General features: G+C 34.9%; 1 protein-coding gene across 6 annotated transcripts in view; it reads left to right on the forward strand.

Annotated features, from left to right (window-relative positions):
- The window catches only part of ADGB (androglobin), a 160,645-nt gene that overhangs the window by 108,942 nt on the left and 26,945 nt on the right, over positions 1 to 24,758 (forward strand). For 5 of the 6 annotated variants that reach the window (XM_047857999.1, XM_047858001.1, XM_047858004.1 and 2 more), the window contains 7 exons: positions 1,126 to 1,219; positions 6,130 to 6,264; positions 6,779 to 6,932; positions 10,519 to 10,706; positions 13,660 to 13,844; positions 16,518 to 16,717; positions 19,596 to 19,707. In XM_047857999.1, coding sequence (XP_047713955.1) covers positions 1,126 to 1,219; positions 6,130 to 6,264; positions 6,779 to 6,932; positions 10,519 to 10,706; positions 13,660 to 13,844; positions 16,518 to 16,717; positions 19,596 to 19,707 — 1,068 coding nt within the window. The remainder of the gene's footprint in view (positions 1 to 1,125; positions 1,220 to 6,129; positions 6,265 to 6,778; positions 6,933 to 10,518; positions 10,707 to 13,659; positions 13,845 to 16,517; positions 16,718 to 19,595; positions 19,708 to 24,758) is intronic. The other variant, XM_047858000.1, reaches the window with a different exon arrangement.

Here is a 24,758-nt window from a genome sequence, read left to right on the forward strand (position 1 = left end):
CCAACTTTGGCTCAGGTCATGATCTCACAGCTTGTGGGTTTGAGCCCCATATGGGGCTCTGTGCTGACAGTGTGGAGACAGCGCTGAGGCTGTTTCGGATTCTCTGTCTCCCTCTCTCTCTCTCTGCCCCTTCCCTGCTCATGTGTGCAAACAGGCATAAATAAATAAAGAAACATTAAAAAAAAACTACATTGTGTAGTTGTGTGATGAAAAAATATACCATTGCTTGGTTTTGATATTATTCTATTAGAGAAAGTAAAGATAAAAGTATCAAATTAAACATATAGTAAAATATACATTTTGTTGTCCACATATGCTGTAAAAATTACATTCAAACAATGATTTTCTTTCTCTTTTTAGAGACAGAAACTTGGGCAATTTAATGTTTTAATCATATTTGCATTGCTTTCACTCAGTGGATATTTATTGAATGACTTGGGCACACAGCACTGTTCTAAATTCTGACCTTATTCAAGTCAGTTAAACTGACAGAGTTTCTGCTTTGATGAATATTGTGTTCTAGTTGGGGTAGGCATACAATAGGAAAGTAACTATATTAAGACATCAATTTCAGATACTGTTAAGTACCATGAAGAAATTAGGATAATTTAGGGAAAAAGTCAGGTTCTGGCATGTTAAATTTGAGCCATTTACTATGGATTTCCATTTTTCTTGCCAAATCACCTACTTCTAAACCAATGTGGGTTATGGGATGGAGCTTTAGTGGGATCCCATTATCCACTGTTTATTTATTTATTTTTAGAAAAATGGTTGAATTATTCTTTTCTGACATAAGAGCTTTCATAAGGAACTCTTGGTGTGATAAAAGATCTCCTGATGTAAAACTCTTTGATGAGAATCTTCAATTAGGTCAAAGAACACTTCATGATTTTTACCCTAAAGATGAAGTGAAACAGCATAAAACAGTGAGCAGAACTGTCGGTGAGGAAGTTTATAGCTTTATATTTTAAACATGATTTTGCTGCTAATAAATCCTATGGCTTTGGACAGCACCTTATGAATTTCAACTTCTTTGTTGGTAAAAGGAGGGTTTTGAACAGGATGATCTTTCAGGCATCTTACAGCTTTTATTTTTTAATTATTTTAATTTTTAATTATTTTTAGACACAAAGGAAAATACCAGCGTTGCAGATATGCTTCAAAGAGTTTGGGCTATATTGGAGCTGAATATAGAACAGTATGCAATTTCTCTCTTAAGGTAAAGCAGTAGATGGGTTTTCTTATTACAGAATCTTCGTGTCCTGCAAATTCCTATTCAAATGCGACCATGTTCAGTGAGTTTCCCTAATCACACACCACTGCTTCCAAACTTCCACGATATTTTGTCTGAAACATTTCTATGCTACTTACTATTTTTGGTTTGTATCAATTATTCTTGACTAAAATTCTAGGCAGAAAGCCTCTGTTCTCTTGAGCAAAGTTTCTTGAAGTCTTGTGGTGCTGAGATGACCAAGATCAGAGTTGCTGGGGGAGGGGATTCCAGAAAACAATTACAATTGTCATTTGTGATGTCTGGAGGGCAACATTCTAAAAACACACGTAAACCAGAAGTAGACTGAGCCTTAGCTAAACTGTACTATAGCCACAAACTATATTTGAGAGACAAGATAATCTGAACAGAACTAAGAGAAATTATAAATTATATATATATATAATTTACATTATATTACATATATATTACTATATATATATATACACACATATATATATATACATATATATAATTTACATTACAGACACACACACATAAAAGAAGTAGACCTTCTGGTGATGTTGGAGTTAGCAAACAAAATCTCAAAAGTTAACTATAATGGAAATGCCAAAGAAAATAAAGAATAAGGAGAAAATAGATCAAACGTTTAGATTAATAAAGCACAGTCAAATAGAAATTATATAAATGAAGATTTTAACAACTAATATTAAAAACATATTAGTGGGTTTGGGGCACCAGGGTGGCTCAGTCGATTAAGAGTCCAACTGTTGATTTTGGCTCAGGTCATGGTCTCACATTTCATAAGACCGAGCCCTGCATCAGGCTCTGCACTGACAGTGCAGGGCCTGCATGGGATTCTCTCTTCCTCCCTTTCTCTACCCCTCTTCCTCCCTCTCTCTTTCAAAATAAATAAATAAATAAACTTAAAAAAAATTATTGGTGGGTTTAACAGCAGATTTGTCAGAACAGAAGAAGACATTGGTGAACTTGAACTTGGAGACAGATCAATAGAAAAATATCCAAACTGAAGCATAGGGGAAAGCCAGTGGGAAATAAGAAAAGAGCACAAGGGACATGTGGAGTATGCTCAGAAAGTCTGATACTGTAATTATAGCCCCAGAATGCAAAAAGATGATGACTGAGGCCTTTCCCAAACAGGTAAAACACATCAACTCATGTTTTTGGGAGACTGCATGCAAATTCCATGCAGAAAGGATGCAGAGAAAAGCACACCTAGACTCACAGTAGTAAAACTCAAAAACAGAGGCCAAAAGAAAACCCTTCAAAGAGCCAGAAAAATAATGCGCATTAGCTTCAAAGGGCAATCAACAAATAGCTACATATAGGAGTAAATTTCATGACCTTAGCAATGAAAAATGTAGAAGTTGGGTAAAAGGTTTTAAAGAGTTCTAATGTTATAGCATTACTGCCGAAATGGTGTAAGTAATACTTTAGGTGAAGCTCTAACAGGGGAAGGGATACATAGTATCCTTTCTAGCAATATGCTAATGAACCAACCAGTGATTTTAAGAAGAAATAAGATTAATCTCACAAATCTTCTGAAGAACAGAAAGGGAGGAAACATTAACCAATTCATAATCTTGATTTAAAAAATTCACCAAGGGCAGAAAGAAAATGAAATTGCAAACCAATCACCCTCTTGAAATTGTCATCCAATCACTTTTTTGAGTAGGTGCAAAAATATGTAATAAAATATTAGCAAATCAACATTGGAATTAAATAAAAAAGGATAATACCTTATAATCAAGCGGGTCTCCTATTCCCAGACATATAATGGTGACTTAACATTAGAAAAGTTTTCATTTTAATTCATTGCATTAACAGGGAAAAGGAACAAATCATTTGGTCCTGCAGATAGGTTCCAAAAAAAAACATTTGATAGAATTTAACACAAACTGAAAATTATTTTTTTTTTTTTGTTTTTAGAAAACTTGGACTAGAGAAGTCTTTCACTAATATGTTATTGGTATCCAGTATTTTCAAAACTTACTACAAACATGACTGGTGGTAGAATTTTGAAAGCTTTTTCTTAAGTTTAGAAATGAGACAAAAACGTCTGCCTACTACTTCCATTCACGATAAACATGGCATAATTCTGAGAAGGGCAAAATGGCAATAAAGCAAAATAAAAGTCATTGGTATTTGAAGGGAAAAAAATAAAACCACCACTGTTTACAGATGACGTAATTGTATATGTAGGGTGTTTTTTAAAATCTGCAGAAAAATTATTAGAATTAATGAGAGAATTAAGAAAAGTTGTCAGAGACAAGGTCGATATAAAATAACAATTAGATTTCTGTTTGTAAGTAAGAGACAAATAGAAAATTACATATGAAAATGTATAAACATTTTGAATAACCTAAAGATAGTGAAACAAAATTGCACAGTGGACCAAATATCAAAATTTTAGACACAGAAGAAATCCAAATCTTTGTAGTATTTGCCTCACCCTGAAAGTGAGTCTCACTCACCTCACCGTAATCCTGGCTCACAGATGCTGCCGATAGCTGATCATCCAGCTTGACTCACTTTTGGTCCAGAATGTGTTTTCTAAAAGGGCAACCCTTTTGCCTGAGATTCCAGCTGAGTGGATACAAAGAAAGGGCACAACCCTTCGTCTCTAACCTGCCTTTGCATTCTGGGGAAAATCTCTGGGCCAGAAATTATATATAGTTTTCATGTAAATGAAGTGTCAAAACTATGAGCTCCCCTGTTAGGGAGCTGGTGTATTTGAGGTGTAGGTGTCTTTGAAACATAGGCAGAACTACATCAGGGGGCCACTGTTCCTCTCCAGGTGCTCTTTCCACCATAGCCAAGAGCATTTCTTAGAAATTCAGTGACCATCCAATACAGAGGCCATGCTCTTTCAATAGTTTGAGTTCTAGACCCACATCTATTGGATGGATGAAACTGACATGGCTGACTGATCTTTAAATGTAAATAGTGGGAGCATCCAAAGCTACCTCCTCACCCTAGCTGGATTCTCTTATTTGGTCAAAAGCCCATCTTTCAGCATAAGACCTATACTAACCGCAGCTCTACTAATTATCAGATGTGTACCCTGGGGTAAGTCTCTTATTCTTTCTAAATTTAAAATTTTATTAATAATATTTAATATGGGGAAATAACAATTTTAATATAAGGAAAACAAAATGTACCTCACAGTACTATTCCTTCATAAGGATGTAAAGATAAATTAAGGTAACACAGGAAAAGTACTTACCACAAGCTACAGATTGAGTCATTACAGAACATTAGCAATTGTAAATACTGCTTTATTATTACTACTGAATGGGAACTTTGAGGTCTTGCAGCCTAGCCTTACATTCCCAGATCTTAAGGGGCAGAACTTCGCCAAGTGAACTTTGGGCAAGGCTCAGTTTACGGGTATAACTTTCTTTCTGTACTAGGATGCAAAGTTAAAATCTTTCAAGTCTTTTGGAAATATTTCTCTGGGTCAGTTCTCTGGGTCATTCAAGATATTCTATATAGTATATCAGGATTTTGATGGCCCTATATGCACTAGAATATCCTAAAGCTTATGAAAAAGTGTGAAATGTATGATGGGAATAGTAACTGGAATGCCTCTAACTCCTTCCCTTACCTTAGAATGGTGGCTGCTCCCATTACAATTCCCGAGGTCGCCTGCTTAGTGGCTGCTTTGGCTCAGCCAACACCCACATTTGGGTTAGGCCAGTTCCCATGGGATTGGTAGTGGTGCTCTGCATTGAAAGACCATCACGTCATAGTTCCTAGTTAGCGTGGTCAGGGTATTTATCATTTGAACTGGGACACTTTTCCAAAAGGGACAGAAGGAGCACTATTAATAATTATGCCAGGATTATGAGCATACATCAGGACTGCCCCAGGCAAACCAGGATATGTGTCAATCTTAGTTCTCATGACTCCCTCAAAGGCTTACAACTGCCACAAGGATAAATCTGTCAATTTTCTCCCATCATCAAAGACCAATGATCAAATGGAACATGTGGATCCTATGCCCCATAAGACTCTCATGGCTTTGCTTCTCACTGACAGTGTAGTTAAGCCATGCCTCCTGGAAGGCAAGAACACCTCTGGCTCTGTCTTGACCTCTAATACAGAACCATTTTCTATGGCCATGACGGCTTCCATCCCAGCAAATTCCATTGACATTATTCCAAAGACCCTAGATTCCTTGTGCTACTGAAGCTAGATCCAGTTCCTGGCAGAGTGGGAGGATAAGAACATAGAGGATCTTTCACATCACTCTCATCCTGTTCTGAGATAAGCCGCAGCCTTCCAGGAGGAAACAGAGAAATCTCGACCGGTAATTGTTTTAGCCAGTTGCACACACCATTCCCTTATGGGCCAGAAATCATGTAGAAGGAAAACTCTGACATTCTTTCCTTGTTCATGTCTTTAGTGGGTTTTCTTGTTTGTTTTATTCGTTTTTTTACAAATCCATGCCTTACTTTAAACTATATTCTGTATTGATTCCCTATGTCAATTTCAGACCTTCAGTGGCCTCCACCCAGTTTTACTGCTACTTTGCCTGTTTCTCATTTTCCTACCCTTATAGTTTGAGTTTTGGTGCTGATTTCCTACCCAGAAACTTTAATTACTTTCTCAATCATGAATTAAGTTCTCCTTTGATTAAGAACTTCAGATAACTTTGGAGATCTTTGAGAGACATCTTTCAAGTTGACCTGGAATGGGAGTCCCCTACCTGGGAGCCATGCACCATGAACCCTCAGCCTTTGACTAAGGACTCAATCCAGCCAACAATAGACTGTAGTCTTTTATGTTGTCTTGCCTATTTATTTTTTTGTACATAAAGTTTATTTTAGAAGTTGTCTTGGCCATTGCAACTTAAATTCTTTTTACACTTCTAGACTAATGTTTAAAAGCAAGTGCAAGTCTGTTGAATCTTATCCATGCTATCAAGATGAAGAAACTAAGATTGCTTTTGCCGACTATACTGTGACGTATGCAGACCAGCCACCAAATAGCTGGTTTATAGTATTCAGGTGAGGTTATCATAAATTGTCATATGATGTCACCTTTAAAGGCATGCAGTATTCATATGTGTAGTTTTGTTCATGGTAGTAGTGAAACTACAAACTTTTAGCTTACTTTCACAAGTTAGCACTTCTTCCCCACCTGCTATACATTACTGAGATATTATAGGAATTTTTATCCATGTTTCTTTAAATGAAATATGAAGAATGTGAAGTTAATTATTAGAAATTTTTATGTGTATGAAAAAATAATATAATAAATGCAAGTGCTTTCTCTATAGAAAGAAATAATTTCATTTGCAAGTAATATTACTAGGTAAAAGTCACAAATAACTTACAAAATGAGATTTTTAAAGGGTTTTCATTTATATGACAAAGCATATTAATAATTAAGAAACCAATATGTACACTTTCTAGTTATTTGAAACTTCACACTTACTTTTTTATTTCTTGGCAGTAAACCTAATTTCAAACTTTCTGTATGATTCATGTCAAGAGAAAGTTTATGCTTTTGTAATTACAGAGAAACATTTTTGTTTCCTCAAGATATGATCTTGCTTCCCAAAGTATATACCACGCTTCCAGTCTGCATGCTCCACGTTGTTAACAACGACACAATGGAACAAGTGCCAAAAGTGTTCCAAAAAGTGGTGCCTTATCATTACACAAAGAATAAGGTAGGTGCAAAATGTATTCTCCTCATACGATACAGTGACAGTGAGAAGCCAGTGCCTTGCAAGATTCCAGGAGAAGGTAGAGCAGATGTGCTTTCCATCTGCTTAAAAGAGGAATAAGGGTCCTGGTCTTTTTTTCTAGAAGTCCCATTTATTTGACAACCTGAGGTATTTAACGTGAGTGCTAGAACATTCACCTCTCAGCTCTCTTTTTGTCTTCTCTCCAAAGAAGGTATGACAAAAGGAAAGCATTGGAAATTCTTATTAAAATCATAAAATCATACAAACTCTTAAAATGGAAATGGAGCTGAAGGGTTCAGTTAGTCCTGTTATTTGATCAAATCAGCCGGTTGCCTCATTTCCTCTGGGTTTTACTCTATCCCTAAATATTTCAGGAGATTTGTGATTACGTGGCCACTCCTTACCTACCACCCCCAGTCTTTTATAGGGATACACAGATTCCTTAAAAAGCACTTGACACTTGGGGCGCCTGGGTGGCGCAGTCGGTTAAGCGTCTAACTTCAGCCAGGTCATGATCTCGCGGTCCGTGGGTTCGAGCCCCGCGTCGGGCTCTGGGCTGATGGCTCAGAGCCTGGAACCTGTTTCCGATTCTGTGTCTCCCTCTCTCTCTGCCCCTCCCCCATTCATGCTCTATCTCTCTCTGTCCCAAAAATAAATAAAAAACGTTGAAAAAAAATTAAAAAAAAAAGCACTTGACACTTTATTTCTGCCAGATGGTAGATCCTAATCTGATGATCAGTCAAATCATGTTGCCTCTCTATTTGAATCTCATCTTTGTGTTTTGGGTTATCTCCTCTAAGAGGGAAGGACAACAAAAGGCAGTACATACCTACACTGCAAGTTGGGACTTTTTTTTTTGCCTCATTCTTCAGCTGGATAACTTTGAACCTTTTTGTCTTTCTTTTTGAACTATGGCTGTAATTGACTTTGAAACTTCATTTCGCCTATGATTCTTTGCAGTATTTTGCACAAATTAAGACATGAATACTGGTGTATGGGAATGAACAATAAATTTTAAAAAATACTAACTCCATAAAAAACCGAATAGCTCTTTTGAGTTGTTTTAGGTATTTAAAAAAATAAGATTAAAAAAATTTTAAGACTTCTTTGCACGTTATGTTAACAATAAATAAGTGTTTTAGGTTCACAGCAAAATAGAGAGGCAAGTACAGAGATTTCTCATAATCGCCCTGTCCCCCCCCCCATTATCAACATGCTCCACCAGAGTGCCACATTTATTATACATTGATCATCCTACATTGACACATCATAATCTCCCAAAGTCCATAGTTTATACATTATGGCTCACTGATGGTGCTGTACATTCTTTGGGTTTGGACAAATATAAAATAACATGTAGCCATCATTACGGTATCATAAAGAGGGTTTTCACAGCCATAAAAATATTCTGTGATCCACCTATGTATTCTCCTTCCCCCACCCGCTTGCAATCCCTGAACTTTTTTCTGTGGGGATTTACTTTTTCCAGAATGTCATAAAGTTGGAATCTTAAAATATGTAGCCCTTTCAGATTGGCTTCTTTCACTTAAAAACACGCATTTAAATTTTGTCCCTGTCTTTTTATGGCTTAATAGCCCATTTCTTTGTAATAATAATATTCCATTGTCCGCATGTATCAAAGTTTATTGATTCACCTACTGAAGGACATTTTCGCTGCTTCCAAGTTATGGCAACTATGGCTACATACATCTGTGTGCAGGTTTTTGTACGGACATAATTTTTCGACTCCTCTGGGTAAATACCAAGGAGCACTATTGCTGGACTGAATAATGAGAATATGTGTGGTTTTATAAGAAATCACCAAATTATCCTTCAGAGTGTCTGTACCATTTTGTATTCCCACTGGCAATGAATGAGACTTTCTGTTGCTCTGTATCCTCATCAACATTTGGTGTTTTCAGTGTTGTGGATCTTCACTATTCTAATATGTATGCAGTGGTATCTCATGGTTGGTTGAGTTTCTCTGATAACATGCGATGTGGAGGATCTTTTTGTATGTTTATTTGCCATCTGTGTATCTTCTTTGGCGAGATGTCTGTTAAAAATTTTTTAACCAGGTTGTTTCCTTATTGTTGGGTTTTAAGGGTCTTTGTATATTTTGGATAACGGTCCTTTATTATATGTGTCTTTTGCAAATATTTAAATATTACGTTACTGTCATTCAGGAGTCTTGAAGTAGTTTAGAACAGTCAGGTTCTCTCTTAAAACCCTATCACTGGTTTAGCTATAGACTTTCACTTACCAATATGTATCCTACCATTTTATAACTCTTTATTTTCCCTCTTAAAATTATTCTCTGAGCCTAGGCAAACACAAAATCAGAGTCATGTAATTTTGTTCTGTTTCTTTAATGCATTAGTACCACAAACTCAAATAATAATGAAAAGAGAGGTAATTCTGTGTAAATCTTCCCTTATTTCCTTGCCCCAATATAATGTCAAAAAGTTTTTATTGGTGTAGTGATTCTCATCTCGAGTATTATAATTCTGGTTAATATTCCTAGATGTTTATGGCAATGTGTTGAGTTCATTCTGTCTTACGTATTTCATATTTCGTTTCTGGAAATCTAAACACATAAGAGAGTGTCCTTTGCATCAGAATCAACTGGAATGCAAATCTATATTTTTCTTCCTTATTAGAAGTGTCTTGGGGCTCCTGAGTGGCTCAGTCAGTTGAGCATCCAACTTCAGCTCAGGTCATGATCTCACAGTTCGAGAGTTTAAGCCTTGAGTCAGACTCTGTGCAGACAGCTCAGAGCCTGGAGCCTGCTTAGGATTCTGTGTCTCCCTCTCTCTCTGCCCTCCCCCACTCACACTCTCCCTCTCTATCAAAAATAAATAAACATTAAAAAATTAAAAAAAAAGAAGTGTCTGGAATTATAAACTCAGAATTGCTTTGAACTTTTGTATCTCATTATGATATCATGCTGTTGCTTCACTGGCATTTTGGGCCGATGGATAGCCAATTATGTGGACCCAAGTTATCACCCACTATGACATCATCCCAGGTTTTTCAACTGCTTCTTTTCCGCAACCTGAAGAGCTCATCCCCATACTCACATGTGGGATCCCTGGAACCATATCTGCTGTTAACTTGATAGCTTTATCTGCCAATTGACATTGCAAGGGAACTACATTTCCCTGAGCACTCTTGCTTTTCTCATCTTGTATTTAAAAAACAGGGAAATCAAGTAAGAAGTTATTGGGATACTCTAGGATGATGTGATGGTAAAAATCTGCCTAAAGAAGCATTAAAAGAATTGGAGGAAAACATAGCAATCCTCTCCCAGAGTTACGCACTTTGTGTTATAGATTGGGATCCGCATAAACAGAAGTGTTAGAGTTCCTCATTTTCTCTGGAAATTGTAAGATGGACTTTCTAAACGGGATTTCAAAACCTAATGCTAGTAATTTTTGTTTATCAAGAGATCTTGGGATCTTTACATTTATCAAGATAATAAAGCATTTTAGTACTAGGAAACCATATGGTGTACATTTGAGAGACTAGCAATGGTATGACTTACTTCTGTCTAATTCTCTTTCTCTAGAAAGGCTACACATTCGTGGCTGAAGCATTTACTGGTGACACATATGTATTGTCCTCACGTTGGAAACTGCGCCTCATTGGTTCTTATAACCCACTCCCATGCCTATCTCGAGACTCTCCAAACAATACCTTCACCATAAAGGAAATCAGGGATTACTACATACCCAATGACAAGAAAATTTTATTCAGGTATATTATATGCATTATATGTAATATATAATATATAACAAGAGGGAAATACCTTAAATTGGCATTTTTTTTGACCACCAGATGGGTGCTGACATGTTGTCCTTCAGTGACTGTGGCCAGAGAGGTTAAGCCTCTAGATACACGGGGCTCTGGGCTTGACCACGGTTAAATTTTTTAACATATAAATATATTATTAAGGAAATAGGGCACCTGGATGGCTCAGTTGGTTGAGTGTCCGACTCTGTTTTGGCTCAGGTCATGATCTCACCGTTCATGGGCTCAAGCCCTGTCTGTGTTGGGCTCCATGCTGACAGCACAGAGCCTACTTGAGATTCTCTCTCTTCCTCTCTCTTTGCTCCTCCCCTGCATATGCTCTCTCTCTCAAAAAATAAATACATAAACTTAAAAAAAAGGGAAGTAAAGGTCACCTGTAATCAAACAACCTAGAAACAATCGCTGTTAGTATCCTATTGTATTTTTGTATAGTGTTTTATTCTAATCACAGTTTATCATTATTAAGATCATAACATAATTAAAGTTTTGTAACCTGACTTTTTAAAATAAATGTTTATTCATTTTTGAGACAGAGGGTGAGTGGGGGAGGGGCAGAGAGTGAGGAGGACAGAGGATGCAAAGAGGGCTCTGCACTGACAACAGAGAGCCCAATACAGGGCTGGAACTCATGAACTGTGAGGTCATGGCCTGAGCTGAAGTCAGACACTCAGTCCACAAAGCCACCCTATAATCTGACCTTTTTACTTCACTTTATAGTGTGCACACTTCCCAGTGCCATTGAAACTTTTTATAAACTCTTGATTACATAGTAGTCATTTGTATGAGTATGCAACAATTTACTTTGGTTATTTTTGTTTTTATTACAAATTTCCCATTTCTATATTTTCTACACTATTAATAGAGGTATGATAGGCACATTTTATTGTAAATATTAAAGTAAATTATTATTATCTATTTATTATTTTAAAGAGATTATATGTTTTAAAGATTCTATATGTCTTGGTAAATTTGTCTTCTAAAGAAACACCTGAGTCTATTTGACAATATATGCACAAATATAATTTACTGTATTCTGGCTACTTTTCCCTCTAATCCTTAGTTATTTGTTAAAAAAAAAAACTTTTAAAATATTTATTTATTTTTGAGAGAGAGAGACAGAGTGTGAGCTAGGGAGGGGCAGAGAGAGAGGGAGACACAGAGTCTGAAGCAGGCTCCAGGCTCTGAGCTGTCAGCACAGAGCCAGATGCAGGGCTCAAACTCATGAGACGTGAGATCATGACCTGAGCCAAAGTCGGACTCTTAACCAACTGAGCCACCCAAGTGCCCCTTTATTTATGTGTATTTTAGAACTTTTTTTTCTTTTAAGAAACATGCATACATTTTGTAATGTAAAATAATCAGTAGTAAAATTAAATTACAGAATGATATATCCCAAGCATATTTTTTGTTTTTATGTTTCTTTATATATTTCACATGTAGGTAAAAGTTTAGAAAAAATACTAACAGAAAACATATGAACTGTAGGTAATAGAAGGGGCAAAACTCTCTTTTTAATCCATCTGCCTTTTGTCATATGTTTGCACACTGGCTATTAGAAAGCAAGGGAATAAAGGAAAGAAGTGGGAGGAAAACATTCCAGCAATTAAAAAATAATTGTGATATATTTTTAAAATTTTTTTAACATTTATTCACTATTGAGAGACAGAGACAGAGCATGAGAGGGGCAGAGAGAGGGGGAGACACAGAATTCGAAGCAGGCTCGAGGCTCCAAGCTGTCAGCACAGAGCCCAATGCGGGGTTCGAACCCACCAGCAGTGAGATCATGACCTGAGCCGAAGTTGGAAAGCCCAATCGACTGAGCCACCCAGGCGCCCCTGTGATAAGACATTTTAACGACTCTGATGGGAAACCACTGTATCACACTGCAGGGCCACTAATAGACTAAGAAGTGATATTTAACCCAATACCTAAATTCATCCTAGAAGCTGGTCCTAAAGCTATCAAGCAGAGTTGGGGGAAGGTGAGGAGGGAACTGCTTCATGAGCATATGTGAAAATTCGGGAATTAAGAAGTGTGTGACCTTTTTAGGGAATTGAAGATACTTGTTTGCAAAGTGGAGTTCTAGGGGGTGATGGCAAGCAGTAAGGCCAGAGAGGTTAGCAGCGCCCTTCCCTGAGGGGCCTCATCAGGCAAGAGATTTCCATTTCACCTTAAAGGCAACAAAACGCACTCTCTCCTCTCTCTCTCTCTCTCAAAATAAATAAAATAAATAATTTTTTAAAAAAAGGGAGATTTAAGATACAAAAAAAGAGGATACACAGAAAAGCAAAATTTATAGAGAAATTGAAAGTTTATAGGGGATTCACCTATTTATGAGGATTTACCTAAAATAAGAAAAATAAAAACAAGATAAAACAAAAACCTCTTCAGTTGCATTAAGGGAGGGGTTGGGATGGCAATATACTACACATTTCATCTTTTTGTAAGATTCCCAAGCTACATGGTCAAGAGTATAGACATTGGGTACTAATTTTGATTTCTCTGTATTTTTATGAGTCAAAGAAAACATGGTAAAGAGTGAGGTTTTGAAGGATGCTGCCTGTTGTTCGACTGGAGAGGAGGGTATAATGGAAAGATTTGATGTGTCAGTAGTTTGCAGATCTATCATGTTTTATGAGTGTTTATCATATACAAACAAAAAGTTGCATTTCCTGTTTGGAGTTGATGATGATGAATGTCCTATACCTATTTCATTTTACCATAGCGTATTGAGATCTTTTGTCAAAGTCTATAATAGCGATAATATTTCTAGGTTTTGGGTCAATTTTAAAAAATGGTTTTACTTTTAGATTTTCATATCAGCTAATTACACAGTTTCTTTTACTGATTTAAGGGAAGATCAATAAATTGCTTACAAGTCAAATGTTTTTCCTTATAGGTATTCAGTTAAAGTTGCTTCACCACATCCTGTTACAGTGCAGGTACGGACGTCCAAATCAGATGCGTTCATCAAGCTACAGGTCTTAGAAAATGAGGAAACTATTGTCAGCTCCATTGGGAAAGGCCAGGCTATAATCCCAGCAATTAACTTCTTGGGGAGTGAAAAAGTGGTGAGCTCCCAGTGTAAGTGTGGCTTTTTAAATTTGTTATTTAGATCCATAAGTAGATATTTATGTTTACATAACTGATTTTAAAATGATTTATTTAAGAGAAAATAGTAAATAAATATTTAAATCTGTAAAACCTGATATTATAGTAAAATATTTTAAAAAATGATTGCATTTGTGTGTCAAATTAGTCTCTGAAGATCAACAAATTGTTATAATTCTAAGAATTACAATATTATAATTGAAATATATAAATATTTCATATTTCATATGAATATATAAATATTTAATTGAAATAATTAAAATATTATTTTGAAAGATTTTTTCACTGTTCTTTTATCCCTCATTCATTCTTTTTAGAAAATACTCTTATGTATTAAAATTAACAGAAGTTTTGAAGCTATTACTTTCAATGTAATAGTCACAAGAACTATTAATTAATAAAATAAAATTATTTCTGAAATAATGGAAAACAGAGATACTGAGTTACATATTCAATTATTTTAGTAACTTGATTCTGACCATAAAAATAATACATTGCCCAATGTAGAAAATTTTGAGACAGAAAATTATAAACAAGAGAAGAAAAAATCCCTTGTGCTTTCCCTGAATACTGCCATTGTGTCTTTTTTTTTTAAATAACTGATTATATCTTATAGTTGACCTTTACATAACAATTTATAGCCAGCATCCTTCCTGAACTCTCATTCCCAATAGTGCTTATGTTGATTATCTTAAGTATAGAAGCAAATTACTAAAAAGAACTTTTTACCTATGTTCTACCTAATATTTATATATATTTTTTCTTTTCTCTCTTTTTTAAAATAGATGCACCCAAAGCAGGGCTCTATTTATTTTCTTTATTTAAGTGGGAAATGTACCATATTAGATTAGTAAGGTTGAACTTGAGTAAAATTACAAATTAAGCAATTCTTTTGATCCTGTTTCCTTTTCTGACATTATTTGACCTTTATCCCTAAATACACCCAGAGTTGTTTTCAGTATTCAGTTCACATTACTGCGTGTGGCTTTTCACTCAAATTGGCCTGCACGCCATTTATATCTTCCTTCTGATACATGAAGACCATCAGAGTACCATTAAGTTTTGCTAGTCTGAATGATGCTCCTACTCTTTAAATTGGTTCTGTTTTCTTCACTCTATTCCACTCAACACAGATTTCATAGTTTTGTTCACGCAGGGATATCTTAATTCTAAAATGTCAGCAGGCACTTATGTGCAACTCTCCTATAGTATTTGTGGCCTCCTGTTTTCTCTTTAAACAACTAGTTAACCCCAACATTCCTCTCCAAATCCCTTTGATTGAAGTTAGTGGAGTCAAACACTGTTTCTGGTTTGTCATATGGCTTATCATTATTTCACTTCAAAAATTACTATTCCACGAGAATTACACACAAACATTTGAAAAATAATTTTATGAGTTTACACGTGGCAAAGAAGGGAATAGAAATGGAGTAGAAGGATAATTGGGACAGAATTCAGAAATTAATCCAAAATTATAGCCACTACCCAAAATTGTTCTTCTTTTACAAGATGCTTCCATTTTCACATTTGTATTTCTAGATGAACTTCAATACAGTTTTTTCAAACTCCCCTCAAACGATGTAAAAATCTATCATTTTCCTTCTGATTGCCTTTGAATATGTAGATTGATTAATTTGAGGAGAACAGACAACTTTGTTGTTTGAATTCATATGCAAGTAAAAGCTATTTTTTCCATTTATCCATGACTTATTTTATATTTCACAGATTTAAAAATTTCTCCATAGATATTGATAGAGTTGTTATTGTGAGTTAGATATTTTCTTTATTTAGATTTCAAATGGGGCATTAATTTTAAAGGGATGCTATTAATTTGTATTTATTTATTATGTAAGTAGACATTGAAATTCCTTTTTCTTTCTAAATGTTTTTCAGTTGCTCCTCTTGGAAGCATATTCATTTATGAATTCTTTATGACCTGTATTTCTAGAGTATCCCTGCCAAAATTGCCTCCAAAAAAAAAAAAAAGAAAAGAAAAGAAAAAGAAATGTGTGTGTGTGTACATGATATTTGTAGTGAAATAAGATATGACAGACTGTGATATTTATTCTGTAAGCAAACATTCTACTGTACTAAGGAAGGAATAAACTCCATTGCAAAGATGTCGAAGGCTCGGAAGTGACCCTGTAACAAAATCTTAAATATAGGCCTCTTCAGGTTTTGCTTTATCTCTTGGGAATTTTAAAGAATCTCAATATATGTCATATAATTTTCAGGAACAAGATCTTTACCAGTACTCATGCTGTAAGATTAAGATAAAATTTGTAATTTTCCACAAAATTTACAATTTAAGAAATTGGGTCTTTGGGAAGTATTATGGACTAGGGATAGTAAAATATTTTATTTCATATGACTGTGTAAGGCTCAGTTTTGTTGATGATATACCATAATTAATATAATGAGTGGTTGCTCAGAATATGCATTGCTGTATGCAAATCACATGCTATTACGGTAAATTTGTTTAAGACCAGAATATTTCCAAAGCCAGTGATGTTGCTTTTTTATCTTACTAAAACAAAACAAATATACCTGTCCTCTGAGTGTCTTATAAAAGGATATACCTAAATAACACAGTCATAACTATGCATCTCACACATTTTCACTTAAGTGTGGTATTTCTCCCTTCAGCTAGTAAGCAGATTCTTGCAGTGCAGACTTCATCCAAGAAGGAGCAAGAATTGTACACTAAGAAGAAATCCACCCAGGGAAGTCAGAAATCCTATAAGGGTAGAACTGTAAGTGCAACAGTAGACACTGGTCAGCCTATTTTGGACGAGGAACCTATCAGTATGCCCACCATAGAAGAAAATGCTAGCATGCCACAGCAGGTATCTTGACATTTAAGAGAATCATTCAATGAATGGTATTGCTTCTAAAAATCTGACAAAAATTACAAGAATTCTCTTCCTAAAAACTGTCAATGAATTGTATGTGATTCTTTCTATATGCAATCCCACCAGTGTAATGCCACCCGTATAAACAGAATTAAGGAATAAGACATTATTCAATAGTTTCTCTGTGCAGAGATTTTAAAATATATAGCAAATTTAATATGTACACTAACCTTATAATGTAGATCTAAAAATATCATGTTACATATGAATTAGGAGGCTCTATAATTACAGAAAAGGTCTTACATATTTAAAAAAAAATTTTAATGTTTATTTATTATTACTGAGAGACAGAGAGAGACAGAGCATGAACAGGGGAGGGGCAGAGAGAGAGGGAGACACAGAATCTGAAGCAGGCTCCAGGCTCCAAGCTGTCAGCATAGAGCCCAATGCAGGGCTTGAACTCATAAACGGCGAGATCATGACCTGAGCCAAAGTCAGACACTTAACCAACTGAGCCACCCAGGTGCCCCGGAAAAGGTCTTATATTAATAAATTCTAATTTGCATGTGCCTTAAGGTAAAAAAAAAATGTATATATATATATATATATATATATATATATATAAAACAATTAATATGACTATATATATATAACAATTCATGTAATTTAAAGCAACAGAAGAAAACATGATCTATCCATTGGAAATGAAATAAAATTAAACAAATAAATAAATACACAAAAGACCAGAAATAAGTCTTGATCTGACTAATTACAATAAACAAAACCAAATTATTAATCAATTAAAAGAATAGAAAACTAAAGTCAGATTAAATATTAAGATCCAACTATAAATAATCTAAAAGTGACACTTTTAAACAAAATGGCACAGAAAGTTTAAAGTTGAACCGAAAGAAGTGTGATGATACATTAATATCTCAGCGCATAGAATTCATGAAGGATATTGTATAAAAATAAAAGGAAGAACATAACAATTAAAAATGACCATAACTAACATATAGTATAACCTGTCAAGACTCAATGAATTAAAAGCAAAAACTCTTTAGAACTACAGAGAAAAGTAATGTTAATTAACAGTTGAAGACTTGAATATGCAACTCTCAGAAACCAACAGACTGAGCTCAAAGAATATATATGATCCCTAGGATTTGAAAATTTAAGCATAAGGGGTGCCTGGGTGACTCAGTAGGTTGGGCGTCCGAGTTTGGCTTAGGTCATGATCTCAAGGTTTGTGGGTTTGAGCTCCGCGTCAGGCTCTGTGCTGACAGCTCAGAGCCTGGAGCCTGCTTCAGATTCTGTGTCTCCCTCTCTCTCTATCCCTTCCCTACTCACACTCTGTCTCTCCATCTCTTAAAAATAAATAAACATTAAAAAAAATTTTTGAAGATTTAAGCATAAGCTTAATTCTTGAGACATTTATATAGAACACTTCCCTGAATACACTGAGAATATATTTTTCATAGCCTATTGAGAAAGAAAGCCTCAATAAAAACCAAACTATATTATATAGGTGTTATCTTAACATAGTGCAAAAATATAGAAATCAGTGAATAACAGTCTAAAATCCCATAAATGTGGAAACAAAGTAAAATATGCTAAATAGTTCTTTAGTTACAAAGAACATCACAAAAGAAACCATGAATACAAAGAACTCAGTAACAACTAGAAAATACAAATCAAAATTTATAGCTACATCTAAAGCAGCATTCAGTAGAATGTTCATTTTTAGATTAATTCATCAGGAAGCATGAATGATTCAAAACAAATGAGCTAAGCTATCAAAACAAAAGAGTTAGAAAAAGAGCCAAAGAATAACTCAAAGAAAAACGAAGAAAAAATTTTAATGAAAACAAGGGTAGAAATTAATAAAATGGGAAACAAAATTTAGCAAGATTCATGAACCCTAAGCTTTTTTAAGATTAATAAGTGAACATGCGGGGCGCCTGGGTGGCTCAGTCAGTGAGGCATCCGACTTTGGCTCAGGTCATGAGCTCACTGCTAGTGAGTTCGAGCTCTGCGTGGGGCTCTGTGCTAACAGCTTGGATCCTGGAGCCTGCAGATTCTCTCTCTCCATCCCTCTGCCCCTCCCCTACTCGTGCTCTCTTTCCCTCTCTCTCTCTCTCTCTCTAATATAAAAAATAATAAGTGAACATGCTTCTCGTAAAAAAGAAAAATAAAAGAAAATAAATCAAATCCAGAACTAAAACTAGGTGGAGATATAAGTGCAAGCAACAGTTTTGGAAAACAACAACAACAACAAAAACGTAAACTATTATACAACTCTATGCCAGTGAATTTAAAACTTAGGGCAAAAGGCATAACAACTTCCTGGGGTGGGAGAGGATTGTCAAAGCTGCTTCAGCAGAAAAATACAAAATATGAAATCATAATAATAAAGAATAATACAACTGAAATGATAATCAAAGTTTTACCTTTCCAAAAGTCACAGGCCCCACTGACTTCACAAGATAGATCTAATAGACTTTTAAGGAATAAATTGCTCTAGAAAACAGAAAAACAATACAAACTTCCAAATTGTTTTTAAGAGATTAATGTAATCCTGATTCCAAAACTGATAAGTAACAAATGTAAAGTAAATAAGTTTCATTTTTAAACAGGAATGCAAAAATTATTGATAGTAGGTTATAAAACGGTGGGTGTTGGTGGGGAGGTGAGGATAAATTTTATAGACTGTGGCATTACAAAATTTGGAGAACATGTGATAGCATTTCATCAAATTATGATTATGCGATCCAGAAAAATATGCACTTATGTGCTTAAAATAATAAATTATTAGATTTATACTATGTTTATTCTTATCGTTTGTGCGTAAACATTACATTTTATTTCGCAGGTTAACAAGTACATTATACAGTGTTTGGTGTTGTATAACAGTTGGCCTCTCACCAAAAGTCAGATGGCGTTTGTTCAAGCGCTAAAAGAAATGGAGAAAAATGATAGCAAAGGTATGTAACCCTAAGTGTTTTTCATGCATTTTATATTTTATATAAATATTTAATAGCAAATTGATCATGTAATTATTAAATCATTATTGCTTACAATTTGTATTTCATACCCAGTGACATTTTCTGTTTTTTAATTATGTTTCAAACTCTTTACAACTTGGTTTATAAGAACCAAAATATGAGATTGTTTAGGTCTAGTTAAAAATGTTTTGTCCAGTTAGTGAATATTACTTGATGATTATCTAATAAGTGTACAAAAAACTTTTCTAGTTATAAAATTATTATTGTCTAAGTCATTGAGAAGGTATCACCCTGAAGATTAGTTCTTGAAATATTTAAGAGGAGAATCTCCAAGTGAAAGAAGATTCAGGTTTATTTTTCAAATATAAACTACTCTCAATATTCCTGAGCAGGAAATTTGATGCACTAGAAAAAGAAATTCGCAAGTGGACCCATGGAGTTCAAACCAATGTTGTTCCAGGGTCAACCTTATTTCCTACTAGAATGCAATCCCCTTGAGGGTAGGAAGTTCTGCCAAATCTTGCCTGTTCAGTCTTACATTATCCATAGTGCAAACTATGCACACAGTAATCACTCCATGATTATTGTTGAACGAATGAATGAGGGGATACACGAAAGCTGCTCATTATTATTGTTGCTTCTATTCACTGATTATCAAAAACCGTTCCTATGTTTGCTTGCTTATACTAACTGCATGAACCTGATCATTGAAAGCGTCGATAGAGGTTTGTTTATCACCAAAGTTAGAGAAAGCTATTATGGCTGAGCTTCCCCTTTATTAGAAGGGACAGATTCTATGGTGGGACATAAAATCCAAAGAAGATTTATAAGAATGCATGACCACAAAGAATCCCCATTTCCTTTCGCATATACTGAGTTCATGTCCATGAAATATACGCCACCCTATGGGAATCTTGAACTTGTCTGACTCCCCACTGCACCTCTCTTGCTGGGAAAGGGATTCTGCTGCAGCTTCATCCCTGTTCCTCTAGAACCAGATAGAAGCTGTTGGTAAACGTTTCTTGAACAAATGTATAAAAGTGCCATGCCAGGAACAGCGGGAGTGTTGTCTCGAAAACATTCTGGGCGGTTTGGGGGTTAGCAAGAGAGTGTTGTGATCTTTTATCAGGGTCTAGCATGGACACATGTAGACAGAGTGGTGGCACCAGAGCCACGTTGTTGCCACCTCTTTGCTATTCACGTGTGTTGTGTGTATCACCCAGGGCAGGTGCTCTGGAGCTCAAAATTTGTTTCTTGAACCAGCTTACTGCTTACTAGTGATGAACATACAATCCCCAGAGACAGGTATTACAATCTAGAATTCTCGTCTACCAGAAAAGGACACAATTACAATATGAATAAGCGGCATGTGGAAGCTGGAAATTTCTCTAAATTGGTCATTCGCTCCACTTTCTCTCTAGTCTAAATCAAAGTCTTATAGTTTATACTGTGCTTAAAAAAATCTAGATATTTTTCCTATATAAATCAATGGAAATCTGCTTGAAATAATGGATGGTGCAAATTACTGGGTGATTTTGTGTCTCCCCCCCCCGTAAAGAAGTTGGTAATATGTGCTTCATACTAATTGGATTAAATATTTTATGTTAAAGATCTATGTACAAATAAAATATTCATAATTGTAAGATAAGTCAAAGTAACAGTTTGTGTGTGAGAAACTGCCTAGTTTGTGTGTGCACATGTGTCTGATGTGTGTTCAGCAAAGTCATTATTTCTTTTTTTGTTTTTCAAGGAAAATTTATAGACTACTCTATTTTACATAACATTTCTGGGTATGAGGAATTTTCATAGGTCAGAGAGTGAGAGTCAAATCTAGTTTTGTTGTTGTTGTTGTTGTTGTTGTTGTTGTTTTGTCTTATTTTGTTGTTTTCCTGTGTGGGCTTTTTAATGGGTTGTTTGTAGCTCTTGATACTTCTGATTTTTATATTATAATATTCTGTTGTGCCTATCTCTATAAACTCAAAATAGTCATACCACTGTTGTTTATAGAAATTATCAATGGAAACTCATATCCACATGACGGGGAATAAATGATCCCATTATAAATCATGAAAAGGAAACAACAGAGACAGTCCTTCTAAATTCAATTGGAGATCTTGTTCACAGGGGAAACCTGTTTCAAAATAATGTTCCAACAAGATAGAAGAATGCACAGTGATAAAGGAGGAGATATTTGTGAAAACATTTAAGCTGTTCAGGAAAGGTAGCATCACATTGAACAATGCTTTCAGAACAGTGAATGAGGCTTTCTTTCCAACTCTCCAAGGTGAAGTTCTAACATCTAAAAAAGGCACAAAATACCTGCAAATACCCTTACATCTAGTCAAATTCAGGTTTTTAAATCTCTGTGTCTATTTTCTTCAATAATTGAAATTTGTTCCCAGTACGTGTAAGTTGTGTGAATTGTGTAAACTTATGTAAACTGGGGATCCTTAGGAAAAGAAGAAATGACACTCTGAAATGTGAACAGGGGAGGGGGTGTCAAATAGTTTGTACCATGCAGTCCCAAAGTATGCCAGGCAGGGAAGTGAGAGAGAGAGAGATAGAGGGAGAGGGAGAGAGAGCATGAGGGTGTGCGTGGGTGGGGGAGGGGCAGAGAGAGAGAGAGGAAGACCAGGGATCCCAAGCCTGCTGGGCTTTGTCAGGGCAGAGCCTGATGGGGGCTCAATCCCAGGAACCATGATAACATGACCTGAGAGGAAGTCAGAGGCTTAGCTGACTGAGCCCCCCAGACGCCCCAGAAGTGAAACTTGCTTTGAAGTGGAAGTGGTGAATTAATGTCTTTATTTAGGGAATTGTCTATATTTTGCTGAACATACAAGTTTGTGTAGAGTCTTATCATGTTTTTCCTGAAGATCTTTTAGGTTTCTCAACTTCAGGTTGTCCACCATAGATGGAGTTCCAGTAAACAAATCAATGTGGCAAATTATTGTATTTAATACATTAGGTATGTTAATGGATAAATGTTAAAATTCTAGAGGAAACTAAAAAGTTAATATCTAAAATAAACACAGTAGTATAATTCATGAAATAGTATAATGTATAGAGTTGGGTAATGGTACAAAATTAATAATATAAATTAAATTTTCTTTAAGTTAACATTTACTAGATTTATCATGGTGAACATTTTACAGTATGTACAAATATAAAACAGCACATTGTATACCTGAAACTAATGTAATGTTGCATGTCAATTATACCTCAATAAAAAAATAAACACAAAAAAAATAAGGAAAAGAAACTGAAGTTAATATTAAATGGAGAAATATAACACAGAAGCTAAAATACCTTAGGCTGTCTGAAACTGAGTTATTTATCACCTGAGAAATTAGAATAATAACTCCTATCTTTCAAGGTTGTTGTAAGATTCAAGATAATATATGTAAAGTTTCTAGAACCTAGTAGACCTCAACAAAATGGTATTCCCATGATTATGCATCTAACTAGAAAAAAAGCCTCCAGGCATAATTGCATCTTCTTTTTTTTGACATCACATTTGATGATTTTATGTGCAAGCTACTAAAATTAAATTACAAGTTGCATTGTATCACACATTTGTTGCTGAAAGTAGCTAGCAAATAAATTTGGAATTGAATGATGTTTACAATGAAATAGGAAAATTTTCCATTTGAAAGAATATGTTGGCCAATCTTTATGAAAGTTAAGCAGCTTTTGAATTCAGACTAATCAGTATCATGTTTATAAATGTGGATTTTTAGGAAGCCAGTTTGTTTAAATGAAAACATAGATATGTCAGATTCTATGTGTCAATTATATTTACAACTCAAGACCTACAAACTTCAACTTTAAGGGTATGATGCATTTTAGAAAAATTGCTACTAACATGTTCAATAATTAATTTAGCTTACTTTTCAGTTATCAATACTTCAGATTAAGAAGAAGATGAGGAAGCAATTTTTTTCATAAGTATATTGGTGTCCTAACTTTAAATTTTGTGTACATCCTGAATTTAATGGAAATATCACCACATTTATTCATTTAAATTTAACATTTAATTTCTGTGAGAAATAAAAATCTTCCCCCAAAGACTCACATCTTTATAACCCATAATAAAAAAGTAAGTTCTGAAATATAACTATGTTCAACCTAGAATATTTCTGTTATAAATTTTTAGGAAGCTTACCCTCTGGTTAACATGAGACAACAGTGCCACCTTTAGTATATTTCAATACCTAAGTTTTGGTAAAAATTGCTTGCAGAGACAGGTGGCTTTCTCTTAAAGAAATAGAAATTGGAAGATCTGGACCAGGTAGTACTTTGGGATATCATCTGCCTTCGTGTATAATTAGTTGTGTTGTTATTTTAAAGTTCTTGCCAATATGTTACATTTTTATGTTACTGGCCTGCACCTTTCAGGTTCTAACTCTATTTGCAAAGACACATATAAATTTGGCTTGTCATTCTCAAAGGTCTTTGGTTTCAAGCCCAACCCACCTTTGTTAACAGGACTGTAACACTATTTTCTTAACTCTAAATAATAGTATATTGTTCTTTCTTAGGCACAATATATGCATGGTGTTTCCAATTCAAGGTCTTTGAAGAAACCAAACATGATTAGATTCTGTCTATCTATCTATCTATCATCTATCTATCTATCATCTATTATCTAAAGATTTTCTTGTTTACATTTACCAAGTATGATTGTACTTGGTAAATGTATACCTTATCCTGAACAAGTATTCTAGCTTAGAAATTATGTTAATGTTAAAATCCCAGCCAGTTTTTAGTTCCTGGATACATAAATCAAAGCACTGAACTTTAATCATAAAAAATACATTTCTGTAATTTTTATGTCTTAGTATCCACTGAAGATTTCTATTTGCTGCATCCTGGATAAATGTAAGATAATGTAGGAGGAAAATTAAAGCCATAATGCTAAAGGTCTTTTCAAGTTCATTTCATCAACAGATACTGCTGCTTCCTCTCTGCAAGGAGTATATTAGTTTAGTCTGATTGTCATTTATTCTAGACCTCTTCTAATTACAGGTATA

This window comes from Prionailurus viverrinus, chromosome B2 (genome assembly GCF_022837055.1).
Source record: "Prionailurus viverrinus isolate Anna chromosome B2, UM_Priviv_1.0, whole genome shotgun sequence".
In the NCBI taxonomy this organism is placed as follows: Eukaryota; Metazoa; Chordata; class Mammalia; order Carnivora; family Felidae; genus Prionailurus; species Prionailurus viverrinus.